This window comes from Barbatula barbatula (genome assembly GCF_947034865.1).
Source record: "Barbatula barbatula genome assembly, chromosome: 8".
Lineage (NCBI taxonomy): Eukaryota > Metazoa > Chordata > Actinopteri > Cypriniformes > Nemacheilidae > Barbatula > Barbatula barbatula.
Window position 1 is genome coordinate 20,889,642 of NC_136771.1, and position 24,452 is coordinate 20,914,093.

At 37.8% G+C, this 24,452-nt stretch overlaps 3 protein-coding genes across 5 annotated transcripts; all 3 read right to left on the reverse strand.

Moving 5' to 3' along the window:
* Positions 1-751: 751 nt before the first annotated feature.
* LOC306898173 (uncharacterized protein) lies at positions 752-2,727 on the reverse strand. Its single transcript, XM_079463451.1, has 5 exons — positions 2,677-2,727; positions 2,143-2,520; positions 1,625-1,774; positions 1,410-1,450; positions 752-1,122 (listed from the first exon to the last, which is right to left on the reverse strand). The coding sequence occupies exons 1-5, from the start codon at positions 2,711-2,713 to the stop codon at positions 1,009-1,011; spliced, it is 720 nt and encodes a 239-aa protein (XP_079319577.1). The 5' UTR covers positions 2,714-2,727; the 3' UTR covers positions 752-1,008.
* Positions 2,728-7,295: 4,568 nt separating this feature from the next.
* On the reverse strand, positions 7,296-15,265 carry stim2a (tromal interaction molecule 2a; the record flags this gene model as incomplete). The annotated part of the gene is made up of 12 exons (XM_079462733.1): positions 7,296-8,583; positions 9,474-9,657; positions 10,289-10,527; positions 10,757-10,857; positions 11,039-11,200; positions 11,276-11,453; positions 11,531-11,708; positions 12,146-12,261; positions 12,838-12,949; positions 13,433-13,547; positions 14,264-14,403; positions 15,148-15,265. The coding sequence occupies 12 exons, from the start codon at positions 15,263-15,265 to the stop codon at positions 7,296-7,298; spliced, it is 2,931 nt and encodes a 976-aa protein (XP_079318859.1).
* A 2,622-nt stretch (positions 15,266-17,887) lies between these two features.
* Positions 17,888-23,970, reverse strand: rbpja (recombination signal binding protein for immunoglobulin kappa J region a). Of its 3 annotated transcripts, none has more exons than XM_079461913.1 (11): positions 23,939-23,970; positions 23,194-23,232; positions 23,011-23,106; positions 22,590-22,755; positions 22,316-22,490; positions 22,047-22,184; positions 21,347-21,459; positions 21,028-21,168; positions 20,712-20,867; positions 20,525-20,628; positions 17,888-20,225 (listed from the first exon to the last, which is right to left on the reverse strand). In XM_079461913.1, exons 1-11 carry the CDS (start codon positions 23,956-23,958, stop codon positions 19,892-19,894), a joined length of 1,482 nt encoding a protein of 493 aa, XP_079318039.1. In that variant the 5' UTR covers positions 23,959-23,970; the 3' UTR covers positions 17,888-19,891. The 3 variants fall into 3 exon arrangements, with proteins under 3 accessions (XP_079318039.1, XP_079318038.1, XP_079318037.1); XM_079461912.1 differs by having other exon boundaries at positions 23,866-23,949; XM_079461911.1 differs by lacking the exon at positions 23,939-23,970 and having other exon boundaries at positions 23,194-23,368.
* Between the last annotated feature and the right edge of the window lie 482 nt (positions 23,971-24,452).

Consider the following 24,452-nt stretch of genomic DNA (forward strand, 5'->3'; position numbering starts at 1 on the left):
TTCTGTTAGCCAGATATGTGGCTTTGACTTTTTTGGTTCATGCACAGTGTTTTTTACAAATGAAGAAATGTGAAACTATTACTACTTGAAAAACAGATAATAATCTTTGATGCATTAGTACAAATAGTATTAATAATTCGAATCATTTTTAATCAGTTTGATTTGAAATTGATCACATCTTGGTGTTGCTTTTACTCTGCTTCCACTAAGTAACATCGACGTCAGCAGACTGTAAATACAACTAATTTTTTCCAATCTGTATTTCTCATTGTTCTTTTGTTCACCACATTTTTCACTGTAGCTGCCGACAGAGGTCTGTATGTCACCTATCTGCGCGCAAACTGCCCAATTCAACCACAAACTTGTTTTTGCTTTCTCTCTCTCACATGTATATTTTTGGCCCCTTGTCTGTTGCCTGCTTCAGTGGAAACCTTTGTGGTTTCCCTTCTGACAGAAGATAACGCTTCTTCTTTGTCATCAAGCCTGTGAATGTGTCAGCAGTACAGCATCACACAGTGCAGAGAAATCAACCAAATTACAGTCTGCTGACCATGAGAGATGTTACCTGCTGCTCTCATGTAACTGATGCTCATCAGCAACAGTGTCAAGGTCACAGGTTCTGTTTTCAGCGAACACATGATATATTAATTATTTTAAATGCAAATATCCCTATGTATTTTTCCCCCTTTTGAACTTATGCATTTTAGACTCTTATCTATTGTGAAACAGACCGAAAAACACATTATTTGTTAATACAACTATTGTATTATACAATTATCAAATTCAAATATACAATTATCATTCATGTAAGTTGCAGAAAAAGGTGCGGGACACGAAACATTTAGTTCCTAGAAAACTATTTGACAAAATAATAACATCGATGGTTTTATTTAGTACCTACTAAACTTACTTTTAGTACATTCATATTGCAGACACTGTGCTGGTTATATATTATACATAAATATACACACAAAAATACACAAACATTCCAGAATACTCTTCAATGTTTTATGTCCTTTTGAATCTGACCTCAGAATAAGTGCTGAAATCAGAACGAGGCGATCTCCTCGGCTGTTTTTGTATGGAAGTTGTGTTTAATGATGCATAGTGCACATCATTTTCCTGAAAAGAATTTATGTCTTGATAAAATATTCTTTTATGCATGAAACTGCTTATTTATTTAAATAAACAATAATACAACTCTTTGGTTCAAATATTAAACACCGAAAGGTTAAGTTAACCTTAAATATGCGCCGTCAGGCTTTATTTTAATTAATATTGATTATATATTAATAAGGTATTATTTAAAATTAGTTTTCCCCTTAAGATGAGAGATAAATGCACTTTTAAGGCACCAAATGCTAGTTCCACTTTTAATAGTCTTTGATAAATATAATGTAATGCAATACCTCATCACATCTGCTCCTTGCTTGTGTTTCAACTCCAGAACCTACAGATTAAAAAGAGAAGACAGATAGTAACACATACCTGGCTAAATAAAGAATATTATCATTTGAATGTTCACAAAGCTTAAACCTGAGCTGATCACCTAAAGATGTTTTATCTGATTTGTATTATATTGAATGGGTTTGTATATATCTGATCTGAAAAAAAATGTATGCACCTGTATTTTTCTTCTGTCGACAAAGGCAACATATACAGATGTAGCAAAGAATAAGACACACAGGACACACACCGGCCAGCAGCATCCACAAGGTCATATAATTTGATGGAGCACTTTTGGTGGTGCCCTCAGTTGGAGCAGGTATTGAGTCTAAATAGAACAATAGACACATACAGTAATTACAGTATTTGATAGTGCACATTTCCTACGTGGCACAGAAGGGATATAAATAAGGAAGATCAGCTTGCATGTTTGCACATATATACCTGTAAATATATATCTGCATGTGCTATACTTTTATTACCCAAATACCCTTTTTTATTCACAGATGTATATGAACTTACTAACAGAGGCAAACCATGATAAAATCAATTGTTTTAAAAAATAATTGCAGGATTTTGGGTGTATATTTATGTGTTCAAGTGTTTGTGATAAAAATATTAGGTATTCAATTAATATTTAATTTACATTTGTGAAAAGTGTGAGCTTTCACTGGAAAAAATAGGAATGGTTCTTACCCAACACTAGATACGTTTTTCTGTTTCCATACTGGTACTCCAACCTGGACTGTAACGTGCCGTTCACTTCTGTGAGTTGTTTGTCTACTTTTGCACAATAATAGATTCCCTCATCATATATACTGACATTCACAATATGTAGATCATAGGAATTACTGGGGCTGTTTTGCACAAAATTATAACTTGGAAATTTGTATAGGAAAAAGTCTTCAGCAGTTATAAAAAGAGCTGATTGATTTCTATTTGATTCGTTTTTAATCCAAACTATCTGGGAAGCTGAAATGGCAAGATCACAGAAGATCGTAACATTGTCTCCTGGTTTAACTCTGACATTCATATCTGTCCCAAAGATTCTGTGATGTTCACCGAACAAAACACCTGCGGAAACAGTACAAGTTTAAACATGTATCAATCATGTCATTTATTCTGATATTTTCATATGCATCTTGTATAGTAGCTCTCGATAAAGATAGCAAATTCTACAACACAACAGCATGATGAGTAACAATATAATTCAGACACGAATGAACTTACACACAAGTGTGATGGTGATGTTTATTTTCCGCTCCATCCCAGTGACTGTTTGAAAGTGACTCTGAGAAGTCTGGGGGTCTTCAAAGCGAATGTCAGATCTGCTATGATTGGTTCACTCTGGGGGAAGGTCTTTGTGCTAAAAGGCTTTGGAGATAAATCTTTTTTCTTTTTTAGATTGAAGGTTGTATTGTTCTGGTTTTGGGTGATATTTGGTGACTGCAAATTAGATTGGATTTGTAATGCTGTAAAAGTAAAAATCTCAAAGTGAATATTGAATATTTTGTAAATGTACATTGGGGGGAGAGAGAGAGAGAGAGAGAGAGAGAGAGAGAGACTTAAAAATGTTTAGATGTAAAATTCAAGCAGGGCTTAACAGGAAACCCACAGTTACATCCTGTTTGTTCAGACCCTTCCCATAGCACATAAAAAAGTTTTCAAAATCAAATCTTAACTTGTCATCTAAAATGTGATGGTCATTCGGTTTTCTGTTTTTGAGTTTTCTTATGAAATTGTTTACTGATGATGCTTTTAATCCTAGGATAAGGTCATCTTGGCCTATCTTGTTTCGTGTTTCACTCGCCGTACTTATTCTTTTTCAAATTTACAGGTGTGAAACTTTTATTTAATTCAGGTTAACAGCTAAGGCAGCAGGGTTACCTCTTGGTTAAAGTCTAAGATTGGAAACATTAAGATTCCACTTAAAGTGTCACATTTATAGTGGTTTTAATTGTTGGAATATAAAGGCAGATATTCTTAATCTAAAATTATGCAGATGTTTAAAGGTGTTGTTGTTTATGATTTATCATATTAATTGAGGTTTCATTTTGCAAATAGGCTATTTTTCCAGAACTCCTAACTGATATATTCACAGCAATAAACTAACATACAACTTAACAAATCTACAAGCAGGCACAAAGACCGTCGGAAACAATTGCAGCTGGGCTACACATCTAAAACCATCAAAGTTAGAAAATTCAGAAGTAAACTTTGCTATCTGTAAAAATCACACAGTAGGGATATTTTGGTCAGGAACCGTCCACTCAGACAAGAAGGAGGCATCCTACATGTAAACGACAAACCAGAAGAGTTGGCTTTTGTATGACATTTAATGTCAATTATGAAATCATGTGCTAAAGTGTAAATTGTGAATACCACAAAGAAACGAGAGGGTATATAATGTGGAATCTTCAATCAAATATGTCCAACTCTCGAAACAAAGCTACAGGCTGTCTAACATCAACATTATACATATTTTTCAGGACAATAGGCCTACTGAAAATTTGTTAAAAGCCCTGTACTTTAATCTTAGAATTAACCCCGAAGATCAAAAGATTCTCACTCACTTGAAAAGCACTTACATTGTTTTTAAAAACCAGACATGAATTTTAAAATAGTATTTGGTGTGTGCGCTTTATTTTCTCTATTGATATGCCCCGAAAGCAGGTAGCCTATATGGCCCCAAAATTTGCAATAACGCCACAGCCGTCCGTAGGCTACAGGCAGGTCGCAAACAAATATTATCCGTGCGTGAACTCTATCTGGGTGGGTTCACCGTGAGCGACTCTCCGCTAACTGCACACGCCTCATGTAGTGCACAGACAGAGAGATGCACACATTGACTGTTCGTTTATCTTTCGTTGCTCCGTCTACTTCGGGTATGTACCACATGCTAACAGTGATGCTAAACTCTGACAAATGCTAAACTCACGTTGAAGTCGTTCATTCTGTGTAAAACAAAACGTAAATGCCATTCAACCGAACACGACTTCAACTTGTTTTTAAAAATCCCAAATATTAATAAATTAATAAATCAACCAATATATGTGATGCAAATCTGATTGAGTTCTTTACTTACACAAAAAAGTGCTAATACATATTAGAATTCACTCATAGATGTTTTTTAAGCGGCATTTAAAATCAACCCACCTCTTTCAATAGATCTTCAGGTCAGATTTTACATTTCAGAAAAAATAAAACAAAGCAATGTTAGTTTCATAAACAAAAACAGACGACAATAAAGTTGAAGTATTTTATTGTTATCTTAGACTTGTGAGATGAGTACAAAATGAAAAAGGTCAATTAAGTGACACATTTGGTTATATTTTATTATATTTACTTATTTTCTGTCATCGAGTTCTTCAATTCAAGAGAAGATTCTGTAATTCAATTAGCTTGGAGAACTGCATTTAGGGAAATTTGGGGAGATTGTAATGTTCAATAATTTATGTAATAAAAATTAAATATTATGAAAAAAATGTGCATTTTAAAAAAAGTTAATAAGGTTTTATATGCTGTCAATAATAGTTCGTGGGTAGAAAATTAACTTATGATAATATCGGAATCAGCAAAGAAAATTGCGATTGGTGCATCTCTAGTAACTGTCTAAAAATATACATTACATTTGTAAAGATGTAGCTCAGTATCCAAGATTTCAAATAACACAAAGTTAATATAAATAAAAATTCCAACACACCCCTTTCATTCTTTGTAAACACACAAACTAAACTAAACACTGTACGCTTCCATGGATAAAAGTGTCTGTCAAATGCATGAACGTATAAATAAAATGTGAATTAAACACATCTTTATTAAACAATGATGAGTGAATTTAAATAACAATATATGCATTCATAATTAGGGTTGGGAAACAAAAAACAATTCCAATTCTAGAATCGGAAACGAAAGGTTATGAATCGGATATAGTCTCAGCGTCAGACGTCACGCCCACGGACCCTTGGCTAAACATCTGATGCTTAAGACACGCTTTTCTGGGAACACTTCAGCACGTTCGAAGTCGTCATCTGATTGGTTGAATTTCACAGGATTTCTGGGAAAAGTGCGTGTCGAGCTCTTTAACGCCGTCTGATATAAGAAATCCTGTTTACAACGGTTGCTGTAAGAATTCATCACGATCAACTAAACGCTTGATTCTTAAGGGTATGCGATGTTCATGGCATACATTTAAAGTCATTGTTGTTTCTGTTAACTTTTGACACGTTTGTGAATGTACACCGGTCTGTTACTGCGGGGACTGCGGCTCTAAACATGGCGAGCAACAAAACTTGAACGTGATTGGTTGCTTTAGCTGTCAGTCATATGGTCTCTTGGGCGGGCCTTTGCCAAATAATGCGGCAATAAGTTCAAGTGTATATATATATGTGTGTGTGTGTGTGTGTATATATATATATATATATATGTGTGTGTGTGTGTGTATATATATATATATATATATATGTGTGTGTGTGTGTGTGTATATATATATATATATATATATATATATATATATATATATATATGAGTGTGTGTGTGTGTGTGTGTATGTATATATATATATATATATATATATGTGTGTGTGTGTATATATATACACACACACACACACACATATACATATATATATATATGTGTGTGTGTGTGTGTATATATATATATATATATATATGTGTGTGTGTGTGTATATATATATATATATATATGTGTGTGTGTATATATATATATATATATATATGTGTGAGTGTATATATATATATATATATGTGTGTGTGTGTGTATATATATATATATATATATATATATATATGTGTATATATATATATGTATATATATATATATATGCTCATAATATATATATATATATATATATATATATATATATATATATATATATTATTAGCATTGTTTTGTGTACATATACACATCCATGTTTTGTCCAATGTATTACTAAATAATCATATATTTTTGCAGCTGACTAAATGACCAAACAGGTTGATTTCTAAATGTTTTACTTTAATTCGGAATCGAAACTGGGAGTCGATAAGAATCGGAATCGAAAAGCAGAATCGGAATCGAAACTGATCAAATTTAAATGATACCCGACCCTAATAGATATATATTTCAGATGCAAATATTGCTGATTTTGTCTTTTATACAGTAAGACAGTATAGTCACACTTTTTCTGAGGTCAACAGACTTATTCTTTGCTAATTATTTGTGACATTATATGTGATCCTTGACCACAAAACCAGTCAAGGGTCAATTTTTCAATGAGATATAGAAATAAGCTTTCTATTGATGTATAGTTTGTTAGGATAGGACAATATTTGGCAGAGATACAACGATTTAAATGGTTTGTTTTAACGCTCTCTACTGGCTAACCGCTGTAATGACATTGCAGAGAGCAAATGAACCCAAAAGCTGAAAAAAACATAAATACCAAACAAAAATAGATTTCAATACAATTACAGACGATAGGAAATTGAGTAAATATCTTCATGGAACATGATGTTTACGTTATATCCTAATGATTTTTGGCATCAAAGCAAAAATGTTTCATATATCATCAACAATTATTTAAAAATAAAAAGCTAGACCATAAGAAACTGTGCATTTATCATCTCATTAAGACAACTTTTCTGAAGAAAACACTATGCAGCAAACCATCCTTTAATCCTACCTGGAAAGTGCAGCTTGATAGAGTGCCACATGCTGTATCCTCTGAGCTAAATCCCAGTCTGAGTCTATTGAAAATTCTAAGATAAAGTTGAAATTCCTGCAAATCAAGGAAAAACATTTCCAAAAAGTCTCCAAAAACATGGTTTGGCTTTGCTTAGCCAGAATAGTTAATCTTTGTCCTTCTCTTTCTTCTTCTTAAACAAATTCTTGAGCATGGAAGACTTCTTGCCCCGGTCTTTGCTGCTTGATTCTAAGGAAGATAAACTGGCTGAGGAACCTTCATATCCCAGAAGGCTTTGAGAAGAACCAGACACTCCGGCACCATAACCGAGATCACCAGCAGCGGGGGTAACCTCATAGGACTTTTCTAGAATACCGTCATACACCAGCATGCTGAGTGTTTCTGAGGCCGGTTTCAAGACCATCAAGGAACTAACAGTGAGATCGGGTGGGCCAGGCGGTCCTGGGTTCGTAACTGCTTCGGTAGACAAACTCAACATCTCTCTCTGTATGTTACCGACAGGCAAATCCACGGGGTTATCCATCTTGATACTGCGTTGCACTCTTTGTGTCTCCGTGTGCACATCCCTGCTCTCTTTAAAAGATCTTCCTCTTTGATTATCTATTGATGTGTCAAACTCTTCACCCATCATTTTCCGTGAGGCTGTATTCATAGAAATTTCTTTTTTTACGATTTCAGGGGACATATCAAAGTCATCCTGCGCCATCATTCTTGGAGTGATATCTTTGGCAAGATCTGTTTTGCCGCCAAACATCTTAAATTTTTTTGAGCTTTCAATGGAACTTTCATAAGTTGAATCGAAGGAGTTTTCCCGAAACATTCTTCCTCGTTGGATGTGTGAAAAATCAAGATTATCCCTCTGTTTCATGGAAGCGCTCATTAAAGCATCAGAATACCGATTCGCACTAATGTCTGTGTCAACGTCACTTTTTGGAATCGCTCTACAAATAATGTCCCCCATTTGATCTTTTCTCTCTCTGAATGACCGTTGTCTCTGATCGATATTTATTGATGTTGTTGGGGTGTATAACTTTTCTGTGGAGTAAAACCTCTTAGTGGAATCTATTGACAAATCTCTGGCTAATTTCCTCGAACTGACGGTACCGTCAGTATCTGCTCTACCTGTCAGTTCTTTAGGTAGGTCTACAGCAGTCTCTAACTCTTCTCTTGATGTCTTTCTTAATGGAGTATCAGTATCCAGTTCCTCTCTTGATACTTTCCTTGAGGTGTTCATCAAAGACTCGTCCATCTCCTCCTGAGAGATCTTGCGTGAGGGAATATCCTCTTGTTCTTCCAGGGAAATCTTTCGGGACATTTTATCACAGAACAAACCCTCTCTGTATTTTCTGCGAGGTGAAACGTCCAGGCTGGTGTACATTCTGCTGATGGACGAACCAATGGACTCTGTATCTGAGGATGTGTCCATGGACTCCCTGTTGGAAAGAGAGAGAATTTAAATAAAATTGTTCTTGGCGTTCAGCAGGGCCATTGCTAGACCTAAAGCTCTATTGGTGCACAGGCCCCCATTACTTTTTCTATCACGTTTGTTTCTTTAAAACCTGCTGTGTGTAAGACGTATGCAACACAATGCACTATACAAACTTCCCTTGCTTAAACCACTATTCCTATATCTAGCGATGCCCTTGGTGTTCAGGTAGGCTATCTCAACTGGTTGATTATGGCACTTTTTAAAAGATTTACTATAAATTAACTTTCCAAAAACTGCAAGTAGGGCCATGCAAAAAATCCACAATAACGGTATTATCACATTATCTATTAAAATTAAATAAATAAACAGTGCTCTTAGTGAATATTCATCATTAATTTAGTTGTTTTTTCTTTTGTGGCAGAAAGAGAGTGTGTAACCATTGTGGCTTTAAGGCAAAATGTCAAATCGCTGTGTGGTGAGCAGGACGGGACGAGAGGGAAAGGCGCGAGGCCGGTGACGTGAGTGATAACAAGCATCAGCTGTGCGTGCATCGGTCTCGCATCTCTCACGGAGGAGCTCCGGAACCATAAGAAAGGAGAGACAACAGGTTAGGGTGAGAGAGGACGAGGCCTGGAGTTTATGTTGTGTTTTTGTGTGGCCGGCAGTCGACCGTGAGGGAGCTCCTGGCATTTTACTTTCGTTTTGTTTGATTTTTTTTGTTTATTATATTAAAAGTTGTTTTATATTCGCCGGTTCCCGCCTCCTTCCTTCCTTTGACTGAACTGTGTTAACTGCGTTGCTATACCACCACCACTACCACCACCAGATATGTTGCGATACCCCTAATTTAAATAAATACTTATTTTTATAAGACAAACTGCCATTCTGACTTACTGTTTCACTAGAGGAGAGAATTTGATGTGTTCCTCATCTTCTTCTCCATATCGCCGCAGCGGTGAACGAATGGGAATCAGGAGGTCAGGGTCAGGTGACAAAATTACAGGTGAAGGCACCATGTGCCCAGATCGCCGGGAACGAACCAGAGACCGTGGAGAACATTTCAGAGGAGCAACTGTAACTAATAAGAAAATGCATATAAAATGTATGTCTGTTCCAATAATCCAACCTTTCCAATTAAAAAATGTAAAGGCCTTATCAAATTTGGCAGTTAGTAAATAGTGTTTTTATAATTGAGGGTGTTTAATACATATTCAGCCACTGATAAAAAGAGACCATTTAAAAATACTTTTCAGTTATTCCGAATTAAGTTGTTGTAGTTCTGCTTCATTCTGTGAATTAACAATATTTCTCCCAAATTTCAAATAAAACTTTTTTTCTATTTGTGTTCATTTTCAGAATATGAAAAGCAGAGAAACTGGTCAAAATAACAAAATGTTTATCCTTTTCAGGCCTCAAATACTGCCAAAAACAAGTCTATATTCACTTTTAAGCAGTACAACAGTAATATTTGTACTGGTATGATATTTTCTTAATGTGAAAACCATTTATGTGTCTGGTGATGCTGTCAGTCTTTCACATTGCTGTTGGATGACTTTATGTCACTCCTGAGGTTTGATTTTGTTGAAATTTAACAGACACTGGACTAGAATGTTCACAATACTATCTAGTAATACCAATTAAATAAAAATTTGGACCGACAGCTAGATGCTAGATGGCCAGCTAAAAAGCCAGCCAGACAAAGAACCAACCAGGAATCTGTGGTATAATCTGTGACATTTCCTCATCCATGTCTTCCATCGCCATGGGCACTTGATAGGACTGCATGGCAGCCCTGGGCATTAGCATCCAGTTGGAGTCTGGGTTCAGAGTAGCGGTTAGATTGGACAGGCCAGCATTTTTCATCACAGGAAATCCACACAAGTTCTCTATCTGCTGCCACCTGTGCAGACGCTCCCGAAGACAAGCAGTCACCTCCGCTAGTGCATTCCTAAAAGACGTGTTATATTTATATTGCATTAGATAACAACATATCAAGTGACATTCACAAATTAGCCTAACCTTTGACAGTTATCCACCAACTACCTCCAAGACACCTTTTAAAGGGATAGTTCACCCTACAAAAAACACTCAAAATATCTCCCCTTGTGTTAAAAAGAAGAAAGAGTCACATACAGGTTTTGGACAATGTTGAATAAAATAACAGATGACTTCATTACTTTGCCTCCAGGATTCTCTGATCCACTTGATCCAATGAAGAGCTGTGTGCCACATGTAGAGTACCCAGCAAAGAGCTCCGTTTCTTCTTGATCTTCTCAGCCTGTGCAAAAATACCATACGACAAATGCTGAATAACTATCTGTAATGATTTATGCAAATACCCATTTTATCTGAAATAAATGTGATTTTAATTTGTTTGTTTTTAAATAAAATGCAGGTAATTTAATTCATGCAAGGGAATTTATCTAAGACTGCGTATGACATATACATCTTTGCACTACCTCCTCTTTAGCTGTGTTGAGTTGTTGTTCTGCACTGTGCTTCTTGACGTTGTAGTATTGCAACTCCACCTCATGGGTGAGCTGTAGCCATAGCTGCAGCGATTCAGGGATGGACCAAAGGAAATGCATGTCTTTCTCCGCCCTTATCAGTGCGCCACGCATCTGTGCGACGAAACCCGTGAGGTGAGCCGAGGGGTATCGAGGGTTCAAGTGTTATTGTGAGCTATGCAACTTTACCTGGTCAAGCTCCTCTTCTGCGTAACGAAGGCGGCTGAGCTCGCTTACGGCTCCCGCACGGAGTTTGTAAAGGCGGTTAGCCTCTTCCTGAGCTCCCTGAATCTCATCTCTCATCTTTTCCTCGAGATTCTTCTTCTCTACCACCACTGTGCGCTTCTCTTCCTGGGCTTTCTCCAACCTTTTGAACATAAATGAGTTAGTATAAACAATGCACGTTCCAAATCTGTAAATATACCAAATGTGTACAGTACTCACTGCTCCTGTAAGTCCGTGAGGCTTTGCTCTGCTCTCTGCAAGCTTTCCAGGTCCTTCATCATCTTCGAAACATGTTCCTTAGATGTTTTATTCTGTGCTTTCGCAAATAAGCATCCGCCAATCCCCATCACCACTGACACCATAAGAATCAGGTCTTTCATCCAATTGTGCGGGGGACCTTTAACACAGGTGGGCGGAGTTATTAATCAGACAGCATGCTGACTGGACATTCGCAGATTGCATTTTGAGGATTAATTCTGTTCTGTGTGCAACCCTCGAGCACATTGATATTTAATTTCATGTGCGCTCAAAAGACAAACGTCAGTAAGAGCTAAATTTGTTACTGACATTTAAGGAGCCAGGGCCATTTGAATGAAACTCGACCGTTTCATAATGTTGTGGCTTCAGCTTTTGGATTTTGTTTTGAAGCACGTTCAATAAATTAGATCGCTTTGACAAGACGGAATAAAACACACACACACGCTGCCCACAAAACTGAAGCTTGAATGCACTCTAAAAGTCACTTTGTATAAAAACATCTGCCAAATGCATAAATGTAACTTCATGTTGAATGTAAATGTGTTTGATGTGAATGTGTAAAATTGATATGCATACGTGTAGTAGGTCCAAACAGTACCACATCCAGAGCTTTGAGTTTGAGTTTTTGTTTGTGCTGCTGGTCGTGGATCTTCAGGTGAGTGCTCATAAATGATGGTTCATTGGCAGCAATCCTGTTACCACAAATCAGCAAGATTAGGATTTGGAATAATAAGCACTTCGCTCAAGGACCTTGAAAGCGCTGACCTGTATGAACGATCCACTTACTTATGCCATGACAATTTGTCAATAATTCACTCACTCACAAAACATTTAACATTACTGTATAATAGGAAGTAAAAATCTTATTTTCAAATATGTTTTTATTATTATTTGGTCTGACCATTTTTGTAGAGGTGTTTAGATGGCAAAAATATCTCACAATTGTATCTCAGAAATGTAAAAAGGAGGCACAGTGTGTATATTGTCAATTCTCTTCTAAGATGTCCACATTTCTTGGCAAATGAAAAAATTGTTCAAACACTGTACTTTCACACTAGACAAGCACTTTTTAATTCTTTTTATTGGTCATACATTTGCAAGACCCAGTAACAAACATAAAAGGCGACTAAAATCACCAAAATGGAGATGAACAACAGCGAAAAGGACAACAGCGATATGCACATATTATTATGCCTAAAGTACCTGACATAACCCATTATATCAAACATGACTGGATCTTCAGTTTGTTCAATATGGATTTATCTCACCTGGGCAATGTGTTCCCATTTACACGCAGCTCTTTGAAGCTCTTTTCATATTGAGGTAACTCCACAAACTCCCTCAGCCAGCTCAACACGTTCTCTTGAGTCCAGTTATGAACTGATAAAGAGAAAGAAAGCACAAAGGAAGGGACGAATTCATGTTTGACTTACGTTCCACATTGACATAATATAGACATTTCACCTTAATTCACCAGTGATCTCACTCTTGTCGACTCTACTATGAGTGAGCTGTAATGCGACTAAGCGACTATTAACACATGTGATGTCATGTGATATCACTTTGTGTGATAAGGTTAAATGCTGGAATCTCTATCATCACAACCCTCTTCGACGAGTGGTGAAATGTTTTGGGCTATAGAGAAATGCATCCAATTGACCTGAATGAATCTACTATGACCAAGGATATCTGAGAATTTTCAGACAAATGGTCACCAACAGTTGTTATAGCTGAACAATGCCAAAGTCATAGGTTTGATTGTGAGAAATTCACATACTGATGTCTTGGATGCGCTATAAGTGTTATATAAATATTACTTCAGATCAAAAGCATTGCCAAATATACAAATGTACAACATCTCACCCTCCGAGGATTTCCAGCTCCTCCAGAGCTCCTCCAAAGTGATGTGCTGGTCTTCTTGATGGAGTTTGCTGTGCTTGTTTGCCTGTTGTTGCTGTTGCATGTCTTCTATGATGAACTACGGTAAAGATCAAACACATGATGCATTAACTGCACTGTATTTTTTTGCTTAATATGAAAAAATACTTTTATAAGCTAACCTTCTTTATGTATACAAGAACACCCCAACAAACACACACTCATCAACATGTGTGTTTAAAATAACAGCTGGGTAAACGTGCAACATGAAAGTGCTTGGCTGCCCCCCCCCCCTGAGATCACATACCAGCCGGTGGGTGCTTTTTTGATGCTTATTTGATTTTAAAAATGCAGAAAGGTTTATGTGAGAGTTTTTTGTGACGTCAAAGCACATAAACTATATATCTATAGCAGCGAGGGAAAGAAACTCAATGCCAGACACACAGATCTCCAGCAGGACATTGCTGAGAAACCCATCCCCCTCGTGTTATGTCCCCTCAGTGCCAAGCTTGAACAGTTTGTCTTAGACACTAAATGGAAACATGTGTTTCTAAATTGATCAACAGTATGTGCACAGGAACCTATAATGGTGCTTTGCAACAACGCTCACACCTAAACGTCACACATACTGTGCATAACAAAGTGTTAAAATCTAAGTCGGTGGGTTCAAGAGTTGACTTTACAAACACAGCTTTGCGTCAATGTGTCGCTCAATCAGCTGTTGGAATTTGAGGCATCTTTTGACCAATGAATTGATCGAAAGATGCAGGATGCACATTGGGGTGTGTGCAATCTTCTTGTGTGATGGTTGATTACCTCGACGCTCTCCTCCACCTCAATACCTCCATCCTGATCATCATCCATCTCTCTGTGGATGTGCTGGAGAGCCTCCATACTGAAGCGGTCAGCCTCAGTCATACACGGAGGGCTCACTTGCAGACATGGATCTGTGGAGAAAATGCACACATAGGTTTATACAGGAGTCAAATGATCGTTGAACAAGCAAGGTGGTTACAAACTCAAAGTCGTGAGTTTGTTTCTCAGGGAGCATATGGACTAAAATGATGTGCATCTCATTGCCCTGTGAGATACTGTGGATGAAAGTATCATTGTATTACTATTTACAGTATGGCAACTTAATGGTAATGCAGTATTTTCTTCTGAAAGAAACAACTATTTTAGAATCTACGTTATTATTATAATTGTCTTTAAAACAAGCTTAATTTGTTTTACTGGGAAAAAATAGGCCTACTGTTTAGTCTTTATAAAGTTTCAAAGGAGATCTGTCCCAAACTGATTTTCAGAATCTAAAAATCTTCAAGCACAACTTAAATACTTACATTTTTATGCATGTGGCTTCATGCTTTAATCTAAAGCCATTTACAATGCATTTATGTTAACATTTTATAAATGTGTCCTGTTCTCTGGGATCGAATCACATTCACTCATCTAACGCTAGGAACACAAATCTGAATTTTTGATAAGTAGTTTTTGACACAATCCTCATATCATTATAAACATAGATTATGTAACAGTAGGCAAATTATAATAAACGCATATTTGAAAATGTGAATAAAAAGCAATACACAAATCTGGTTTGGAATACAGAGGCTATGCATGGAAAAATTACGTTGGCAAACATAGAAGTCGCAATCTTTTGGTGAGTAACAAATAACAACGTTTGTTGCGTGCACACATGCCTGTTGCGGTTACAGTTGCGTCCTTGTACAGTCCAGTGTAGTGCGGTTCATCACTGGAAGTGTCGCAGCTGACCAGGCCGCGCAGGACGAGCAACGCGGTGAGGCAGAAGATGTGCATGACAGTATTTAAGCGCCAGTGCTGTCTATGACTTCAGATGATCCAAAGAACAGATGCACATCCAGCAGGTTATGTGATAGTGATGCTATAAACAGCTACAGCTTCAGGAAAAATCTTATTGCTCAAGTATATCCACAGGTTAGAACAGGAGTAGGATTTCGCAAATAAATGACATGAACGAAAAATATAAACAGCCGATGTTGGGTAATGAAACCGTTTTTAGATAAACCCGCGTATTTCTGTTATGCTAATATTAATGCACCCAACATACAAAAAATATTTTAAACACATAATTCAAGCAAAATCAATTGTTTCGCTGTCAAAAGCATTTTGGGCTATAAAATAACAAAACACAATGCCAAAGAAACGTTCTCCGTTAACTTTAAGGTTAAAAACTCTGAAGGTAACCGCGTTTCCTTATGAAAGTAGATCCGTATGAAAGTAGTTCTTCATGCGATAGTCCTCTCTTGATTAAAAGTGTCCATAAAAGTGTTGCGGTGATTAAATGTCACCAAACTTTGTGTTCCTGTAGTTTGCGTGCGTCTTTCATACTGCCAAATGCGGATTTACAAATCCCAGCTGAGACTGGCTCATGAATATTACTTACGATATTGTGACGTCTGTAAAGGAGGCGTAACGTATTTGTTGACGGTAAGACGTTGGTGCTAAATATTAAGGCTAATACTTTAAAAGCGACATTCATCTATTTTTAATTGGCGAAACCAGAAATTCATGTTGATAAAAAAATTAGTTCGGACGCTAAACAAATCGAATAAGCAACGTTGATATTTCTGTGTTAATATTAATGAGCCACGGAGTAGCCAACGGTGCAGATCGAGAATGCTAAACACGCTGTTGTGCCGTTTCTCACACATAGATGGCGCTTTAATCACACCCAACTAGACCAAAGATCATGTCGAATAAAAGAGCTGGTTTGTAAAATTATTGGAAGAACAGCTTCATTTCCGCCGAAGATATTCCACGCGCCTGGTAACTCGATTTTAGCACTCTGTAAACGCGTTTCTCATATGCATGCATTCACACACACAAGCATACACAAAAATCCCCGGCCTCAGGATTAAATTTAGTGCCCTATCAGATTATCTGTTGAGGACTCGTACACTCAGAAAGAGCAACAGAAAGAGTTTCGAGTTACACCTCAAGGGCCACATGACCTAAAAATAAAAACGCGGCTTGAGTGAGAGGATTCCAGAGGTTAACAACGACTGACAGGTGCCCGTCATTGAAATTCAGGCCACACGCGCTTCAAAGTCAATCTGAAAAAATAAAGACCCCCTGATGGTCACCCTTTGTTTATAACTATGTTAAAGATCTCAAATGTTAGCAGACAAAAAAGTAATCTGTGACACTTTTTATCTACGGCAAGGAGGAAAATTGCATTTCATGAACAAGTAATACATATCATACAAAGCCATCTGTAACATAACATCTATATGTTACAACAGCATGTAAAGCAGCTACGTAACTTTTCAACTGTTTAGATATTATATTCCACTGTAGTGACCTCTACGCAAGGGGTAATGTACGCTTGTCTATAAAGCTTCTTATTTATGTTCTTACAACTGAGTTTTTTTAACTAATAGATCATACTATTGTTCTGTGGTCACTGACAGCAAGCTATTTAAACGGTCTGACAGCTTCCTCTATGTTGTATATGGAATATTGCTTGCGAAGTCACAGAGTTTCGAGTTGATCTTGCTCCTTTTGGAAAATATACTAAGACAAAAAAAGTACAGAAACCATATTGACATAATTTTTTCTTGTGTACTATGTTTAACCGCCTATTTATAGGGCAACATGTATTAAACCTACTGCAGACACATTGAAATAAATGAACAACAGGACACGTTTTGCATCTATTACAGTGTTTAGTGATCCATTCCGAAAGCAACAGATACACTGGCCCTTTAAGAGTTAGACAGCACCAATACAGTTCAAATCTGCTAGAGATCATGCACTCAATACCAGCACGGCAGCCGTCTGGCAAAGGCTGGTAACTTTCAAACAAAAAACAATTACTTGCAATGGTTGAGAAAACAGCCATTCTCTTCTACAGACAAAACTGACAAAGATAACAGTGATCTAATACACTAGTTTCCGCTCAATGAAGGTACAGTGGCACGGGTGACAGGTTAGCTATCTAACTTGCGTTACAGAAATGACGAAACAACATGGTTTAAAATAAACCATTAACCAGTTCCTCTGTGATCATACCATTCTGGAAGACATGGCGTGAAAAGATAACACTGAAAACAGACCTGGAAAGGTTATATGACCTTCACAATTTGACCTACTGAGATATGGCAGTTTTCATTGATGTATATTCTTCTCAGATTAAAGAATCTATTGAAAACGGCTCACAGAATGTACTAAGAACAGGGTGGGGGTAATCTCTCAAACATAAAAGAAATATATAATAATAATATTAACATATGAACATTAATATTACATAATATATCACCATAGGATATTAATAGATTTAGATTTCTCAATATTAGCCATGGAAGATCTCACAAATTAGAACCAAAACCACAGAGGAAATACTTTTGCTGTTCCTGTACAATGACAAAAGTAACAAAATGCAGCATACCGATTGAAAACAAACTCAAAGCACATTATTTTATGAAAGCTTCTCATAAATTGATGGTGATGCATATAGAGGTGGGTGTACATAAAAACTCTGAATAGGCCGTCTGCACAGCCTCTTGAGATGACATAACGTTGTGCTCTTTGACCTGCACTTAAGAGGCATACAAACGCTCGTACCCTCTTTACAAAAGGGCGTAACTTGTAGTGTTATATCTTACCACATTATCCTATAAAAATGAACAAGTGGTTTAAGGCCTCAATTTCAGTTTGCTTTAGACTACAGCTATTAGGGAAATAAACATTTGGTACTATACATTTTATACAGAGCGTAACTGGCTAAAAAGGTCAGAAAATTAAAGAAAGCTGATGACACCCCAATAACACAGTTCAGTTGAAAGGACACATTTGTGTCACAAAATCTAAATGAATAACAGACATGATTGTGTTTATCTTGTTAGCTAAACCAAATCTTCACTGCGCAACGCGATAAGTGCTTTTCCGGTTGTTTCCGTTAAGTTTCCCACCGAGAAGCCAGTTGCCTCAAAGCATGGTCGCTTATTTATGCAGGATCCAAATACGTTCAAGTACAAAATTTGTATTTTCCTTTCCTCAGTTCTGTAAAGGTGCCAATATACTTCAAGCGAAATGGAAGAACGGAATAGTGTGATTTCATTTTGAACAAAATCTGGCCAGAAAAAAAGCACAGGCCTCCTTTGTATTGCATTCAGTAATAAAGGCCTTGGTGGCATTATTTAGACAACAAAGATTCTTATCAATGTCAGTTTCATTAGATCCACATCATTGATAGGTAACCAACACAGGTGACAACTATTGCTTTGGCTAGGGCTATACGAAGCAGTCCCTCCACATGGTAAAAAAAACTTGTCACAGGTGCCTGATATCTAGTCCAGTCGTAGTCTAGCTGACATCAATAATTCATCACCCAAAATGATTTCAGAACTAAACCAAAGCAGCAGTTACCCTACATATCGATTTTAGAACGATACTGAAAATAATATACATGACACTGATAGCAAGAATGATATGCAAACAAGACTAGTACTGACCATACCTACCACAGGCTTTTGAGTTTCTGTTGCTACAATACCAAAATCTACCCATTTCTTGGACATCATAAAGGTAATAGCCAATGAAAAAAGGCCAGAGGTTAGTGGCAATTTGTGACTGACGGGTACAATATGGCACTTAAGGCCAAATGGAAAAGTCAGTTAAAGCTTTTGTGTTGAAAACTTAATACGAAAGCAATCGAGAAGAGCCACTTTCTCCCAAATATGCAAAAATGTCATCAATATTATACATCAGTTTAGTGAAAATAAAGTAGGGAAAAACCAAATATACATGACATAAAAATATTATTACAAAAGAGAAGAGGGTCAGGTAAAACTCCGGAAGACTTAAGGCATTTGCCAAGACATGAAAAGGCAGCTATGAGTTCAAGCTTTCAAAATGCATGAACCCTTTTCCTTCTGAGCCCAAACGCTCACAAGAAATATACAAAACTATTTGGTAACAAAAGTTTACTATGTGTTATAAAACTGAAAAAGGTGAAAAATGTACCTTAGCTAAAGCTTATAAAATTATATATCAATAAAAATAACAATAATAATAATTATATTCCTTGGTCCGTAAAAACTATATTACTATGATACCTTTTCCTCCAAGCTGAAACGGTGCATTAAGCCCTTTAATAGAAAACAAAACCTCCCAAAGCCAATTTCTTCTTGCACTTACACAGAAGTGGCTTTGTTATAAAAAAGTTTTTTGATTGTTTCTTGTTTTCATGTAAGGCTAATGCATTGATCCTGTGGCAATTAGTTCAGCTGCCACGTCCTCAGGAAACAAAGAAAAAGAACCGCAGCCAGGAGCCGTCTTTTGTTTCGGCTGCCCGTTCCATGAGGTCCGATCCCTCTCAATGGCACCAAGTATCCGATATTTGTGATCCTAATTCCGAGAATCTTAGGAGTCTGCATTTGCCGCACACAATGAATTCCCAAGTTAAGATACAGACATAGCCGAGGAAGAGGATGAAGACGAAGACACGCTGCCGGCTGCAGCATATCCCCCCTGGCCATCAACGGACGACTGCAGCAGCAGACTGGAAGAAGCAGATGGTGAGGAGTTGATGTTGGCTCGCAGTATGGCTCCGGCGGCGCTGCAGTGTGGCCGAGGCCCAGGTTCTGGAGTATACGTGAATGTCAGAGCCGTGGAGTAGATGATGCCATCGTTACGGACCAGAGTTACGGGAACCTGCACCGGCTGCCGAACCCAACGCCATCCTTCACGGAACGCAGAGATGTCGGGGACCACGCAGAGTACGCTCTCGCCACACCTGCAGCAAACACATCATTTTTCATGGATTGAAAACAATAAGCAGTGATGTCCACAACTCTGCAAGCACATTTAGTTTTTTTAACAAAGAATGTGCAGAATTAATTTAAATGTTTAATTTATTGCATGTTGCAACCAAACTGTCCATTTCAAAGTCACATTAAAACAGTTAGACAAGCACAAACATGTATGTTTCAGTTCCTAGATTGCAGGAATCTATTTATGGCAGATCTGATTCAGTGCTAAACAGTTTATTATTTGCTCAACTGTAGAACAAATTGATTGGTGTCTTTATTTCACCTGTACATAGTGTCTGCCTCCACATCTCCAAACCAGACTCTTAGGTTAGGTGTGAAGTTTTGTCCTGTCAGCTCCAGCATGGCAACATCTCCACCTCCATTTAGCTGCAACAGTGGGTTTACAGCTTTCTTGGTAATCTGGCACATACAGTCTAGTACAGCGTGTTAAATACAGCTGTGCGCATTACCTGTAAACTCTCGACGACAGGAACAGGTGTAACAGGTGAAGGTACAGGGCCCATACCCTCATAGAATGTGTACTCCGCTTTGTCTGTGCTGATGATTGTCCAAGATGCCCCATCATTGATCATTTCTTTGTTGGTTTCTTTTGGACAGGGTGTGGCCTGGAAGCAGTTCCAAAAAGTATTTAGTGAATATGAATAATTAGTTTGGACGTTTTACATCACGTATCTTCCAAGATAATTTCATATCTGCAAAAACGAAGTCACTCAACCTACAACAAATTTGTAACAGCCACCCTATAACTATCATCGGGGGACTAACCTGAAACTGTATTATCCTCTCCTGTGAAAGGCAGAGGTACATCCGCTCTGTGTCTTTAAGGTAGAAGGCACATTTGTGTAGTTGTGACACAGGATCATCAGCATCCATTAGTGCTGTCTGCTTATCCACCTTTCGAATGATCTGCACACACATTTGTTACAATGTACATTTTGCGCATAAGAATGTTGACAAAGTCATCGTTACTAACTACGCCACAAATACTCACTACACCCAATCCTACAAAACACACATTCACTCACACAATGATCGCAGTCATCCTGTTTTGTAAGGATGAATGGTAACGTAAATAATAGCTTACCAGTCGTGGTAGAGCCATGCCTGTAACAGAGCACACCAGCTTTACCGACTGACCATAATGGATGTAACCGTCTCTAACTGTAAACTCTTCACCCTCTGATTCATCATCGTCCACTACAGACAAAAGAAACTCGATTATAACTCAGAAACTTGAAAGACTTGGTTTTGAATAAGTAAAACAGATCAATGTGTCCCGCATTACTTTCCTTCATTATATATGACAAACAATACAGTAAATTGGGAGGACTTAATACAAGTAATAGAAAAGAGAAGGTGGAGAGATAAATGCTGACTCACAGGTGAACAGAAAATATGATTTCAGGAAATCATGAAACACAGCAGACATCAAATGCATGTTTTAAATGGTAAAATGTTTACTATTTTGTTTTCAACCATTCAGACAGATGGTATTCATTTTCGGGTGGGTGCACATTACCACGGAAAAGTTCATTTCAAGCTTTTTTCTTTATTTAAATATTATGTACGCAATATTCACTCCATGACAGTATAAAAGGGCATTTTAAGTCAATCAACTGCAGTATTTCCTCTGTCAATCAGTATAAATGAGGACAAACAGACTATGCTTCCAGACAAGCAAAGGATCAGTTTAACTGATCAAAAGTAATACCTGAAAAACCAATGTGGTTGCTTTTAATATAATGCATGATATTTCTAAAGAACTAGTGTGGTGAATGTCTTACATAGATGAATGAAAAAGGCTCCCCACTGTTGCGAGCTGGCGTGGAAGTTTCCACCCTCCACGTGAAGGTACCGCGTACTGACAGTTTGAGATCGCAAGCGGTTAAAAAGAGCCACCTTCGTCCCAGAAGCTATGCACACTAGGACAGAGAAAGAAAGATTCATCAATAAAAGTGAGCCATACTCATAAAATGTTTTGATCATAATTCTAAAGCCTCATAATTTATCGGGTTTATTATTCAAAAGCAAATGTTGAACTCTTTGGACTCACGGTCTGCATTCTTCAGCGACTGTTTCTTTTTGGAAGGTTTGGAGATGACCTTGATACGTTTGCTCAGGAAGACTCCAATGTCTGCGCTATTGCCGTAGAACATCTTGACTGACAGCATGAAGTGCTTCCGTTTGTCAGAGTCAGAAATGTATAACGTTTTTGCTGTACAAAAGTTCTGCAAAGGATAATGTAATGATGACAGGTCCTTTTGAGTTTAAAAGAAGTAATGTAATTTTAGGAAACAGTTACAGTATGTCTGAATTAAAATTTGCACCTTGCCCTCCAAGTTAAGCTGCTGCATCTCCTGTTCGCTGTTTCCAATACCAATAAAGGCACAAGGCTGGGACTCCTGCTCCGAACAGCCCTCCCGTTCCATCTGCTCCTTCTTTTTCTTCCAGCCACAACCCATCAGGTACACACATGGCGGAGGACAGAAGAATCTAATACAAACCCAAACCACATTTTAAATAAAATGTTTGCATGTTTACATTTAAGCATTTGACAGATGCTTTCAAAGCAATCTGACCAAATTCATAAACGTTATAAGTATATGTGTTCCATGGGATTTGAAGCCATGACCTTTCCACTGAAAAGGCAATGCTCGACCAACTGAGCTAGAAGGATAACACTTGAAACAAAAGGGTCTAAACAACACCAACATGTAATATGAACAAACACACGTTAAGATCGATTACCTTTTTTCATTTCCATAGGATTTCTGGGCGACTTTTGCATGCAGTATGAGAACCGTCTGATCTCCTCTCTCCTTCAAGTAGTTGCGCATCGCCTCTCTGCATGATACAAATATAAAAGAAAAAGTTAGTTTATACTTTCCTAATATACATTTCATAAAAATAAATAACTTATAATGTATATACCTCGTCAAACGCTTTGGCTGAGGAAGCTCCCCAAATTTCCTACAAAACAAAAGTCCATTCACACACATTTCAACATTACTGTTTACTCAACCAAATACATCGTTTCCAGTCAGTCCCGAATGTAGTGAGCGTACTTTGTCACATCCCCCAAAGTTACATACCCCCTCAAAAGTTGAAAATGACACTAATATTTCTCAAACATATAAAGAATTTCTAGTACACTTTTTAAAAACTACGTGTAGTTTGAGTTGACGGCTTTCAAATGAAATAAAAACAAGTTTTGGTTCATTCTACGAGCTCACAGTCTCAGTCTTGATACTTGACTGGCTAACTTGGATTGGCTAACATTTGCTAAAGTGCTCTCCCCTGTACATTAACTCACGAGTTGACTACATTTTCGTCTTCTTTGGGGGGATAAAAGTGCGTTAAAGTTTTAAACCAGAATATCTGCACCTTCACTGTAAACACGGCAAAACATTAACTCTCCACAGCATTAAGTGTTTACGAAAAACTGATGAAAATATATCAGCTAAATAAAGGCTACGCGGCTAACTGAATAAAAGAGCCCATGGCTAAAACCCCTTCAAAACCGGACAAAAGTTGTCCGCAACCGGCCGCCAGCGCACGAACACGTGGCCAGGCGTATGAAACATTAAACCAAAACGAATTAACTCGATTAAACCGCCGAAGCTCATTTTATCCGAGACTTTTCAGCGCCCCGTCCGTTGAAAATTTCGCAGCTTACCCTGTCACAACAGGCGCCATCTTCACCAATTCTCTCTTATAAGGCCAACAATCGCGAGATTTCACCCGCTTGCGCCACACAACAACAGACCGCATCGGTGGGGGAGGGGCAGGCGGGGACAGTGGTGAGAAATAAAGGGGGTGCGAGCGGCGAGGGAGACACCGGCGTGGGAAAGTTTCGAAGTCTCGCGAGAGTCCCTCTAAGCTTACGAGGGTAGCGTATGAGGTCCGATTCCGTGTTATCGCGAGAGTGTGTTGCGGATGACTGCAAGCCAAGCGCGTGTGAAAGTTCTCACGATGGCGAGGATCGAGGCCGCACCTTTTTAGTGCGGGCCGTGAGAAAAGATTTCTAGAAGGAAGGAAGCATGCAGACTAGAGCGCCGACACCAGGAAATAGCGATGTGACTGCGAGCAGCTGGAAAGGATGTCATTATTAAAAGTGAATTATAGGAAAATTATTGGTTTCGGTTTCGCCCCTTTCCATTGCATTAAGTTATAGACTGTAATAACATTGT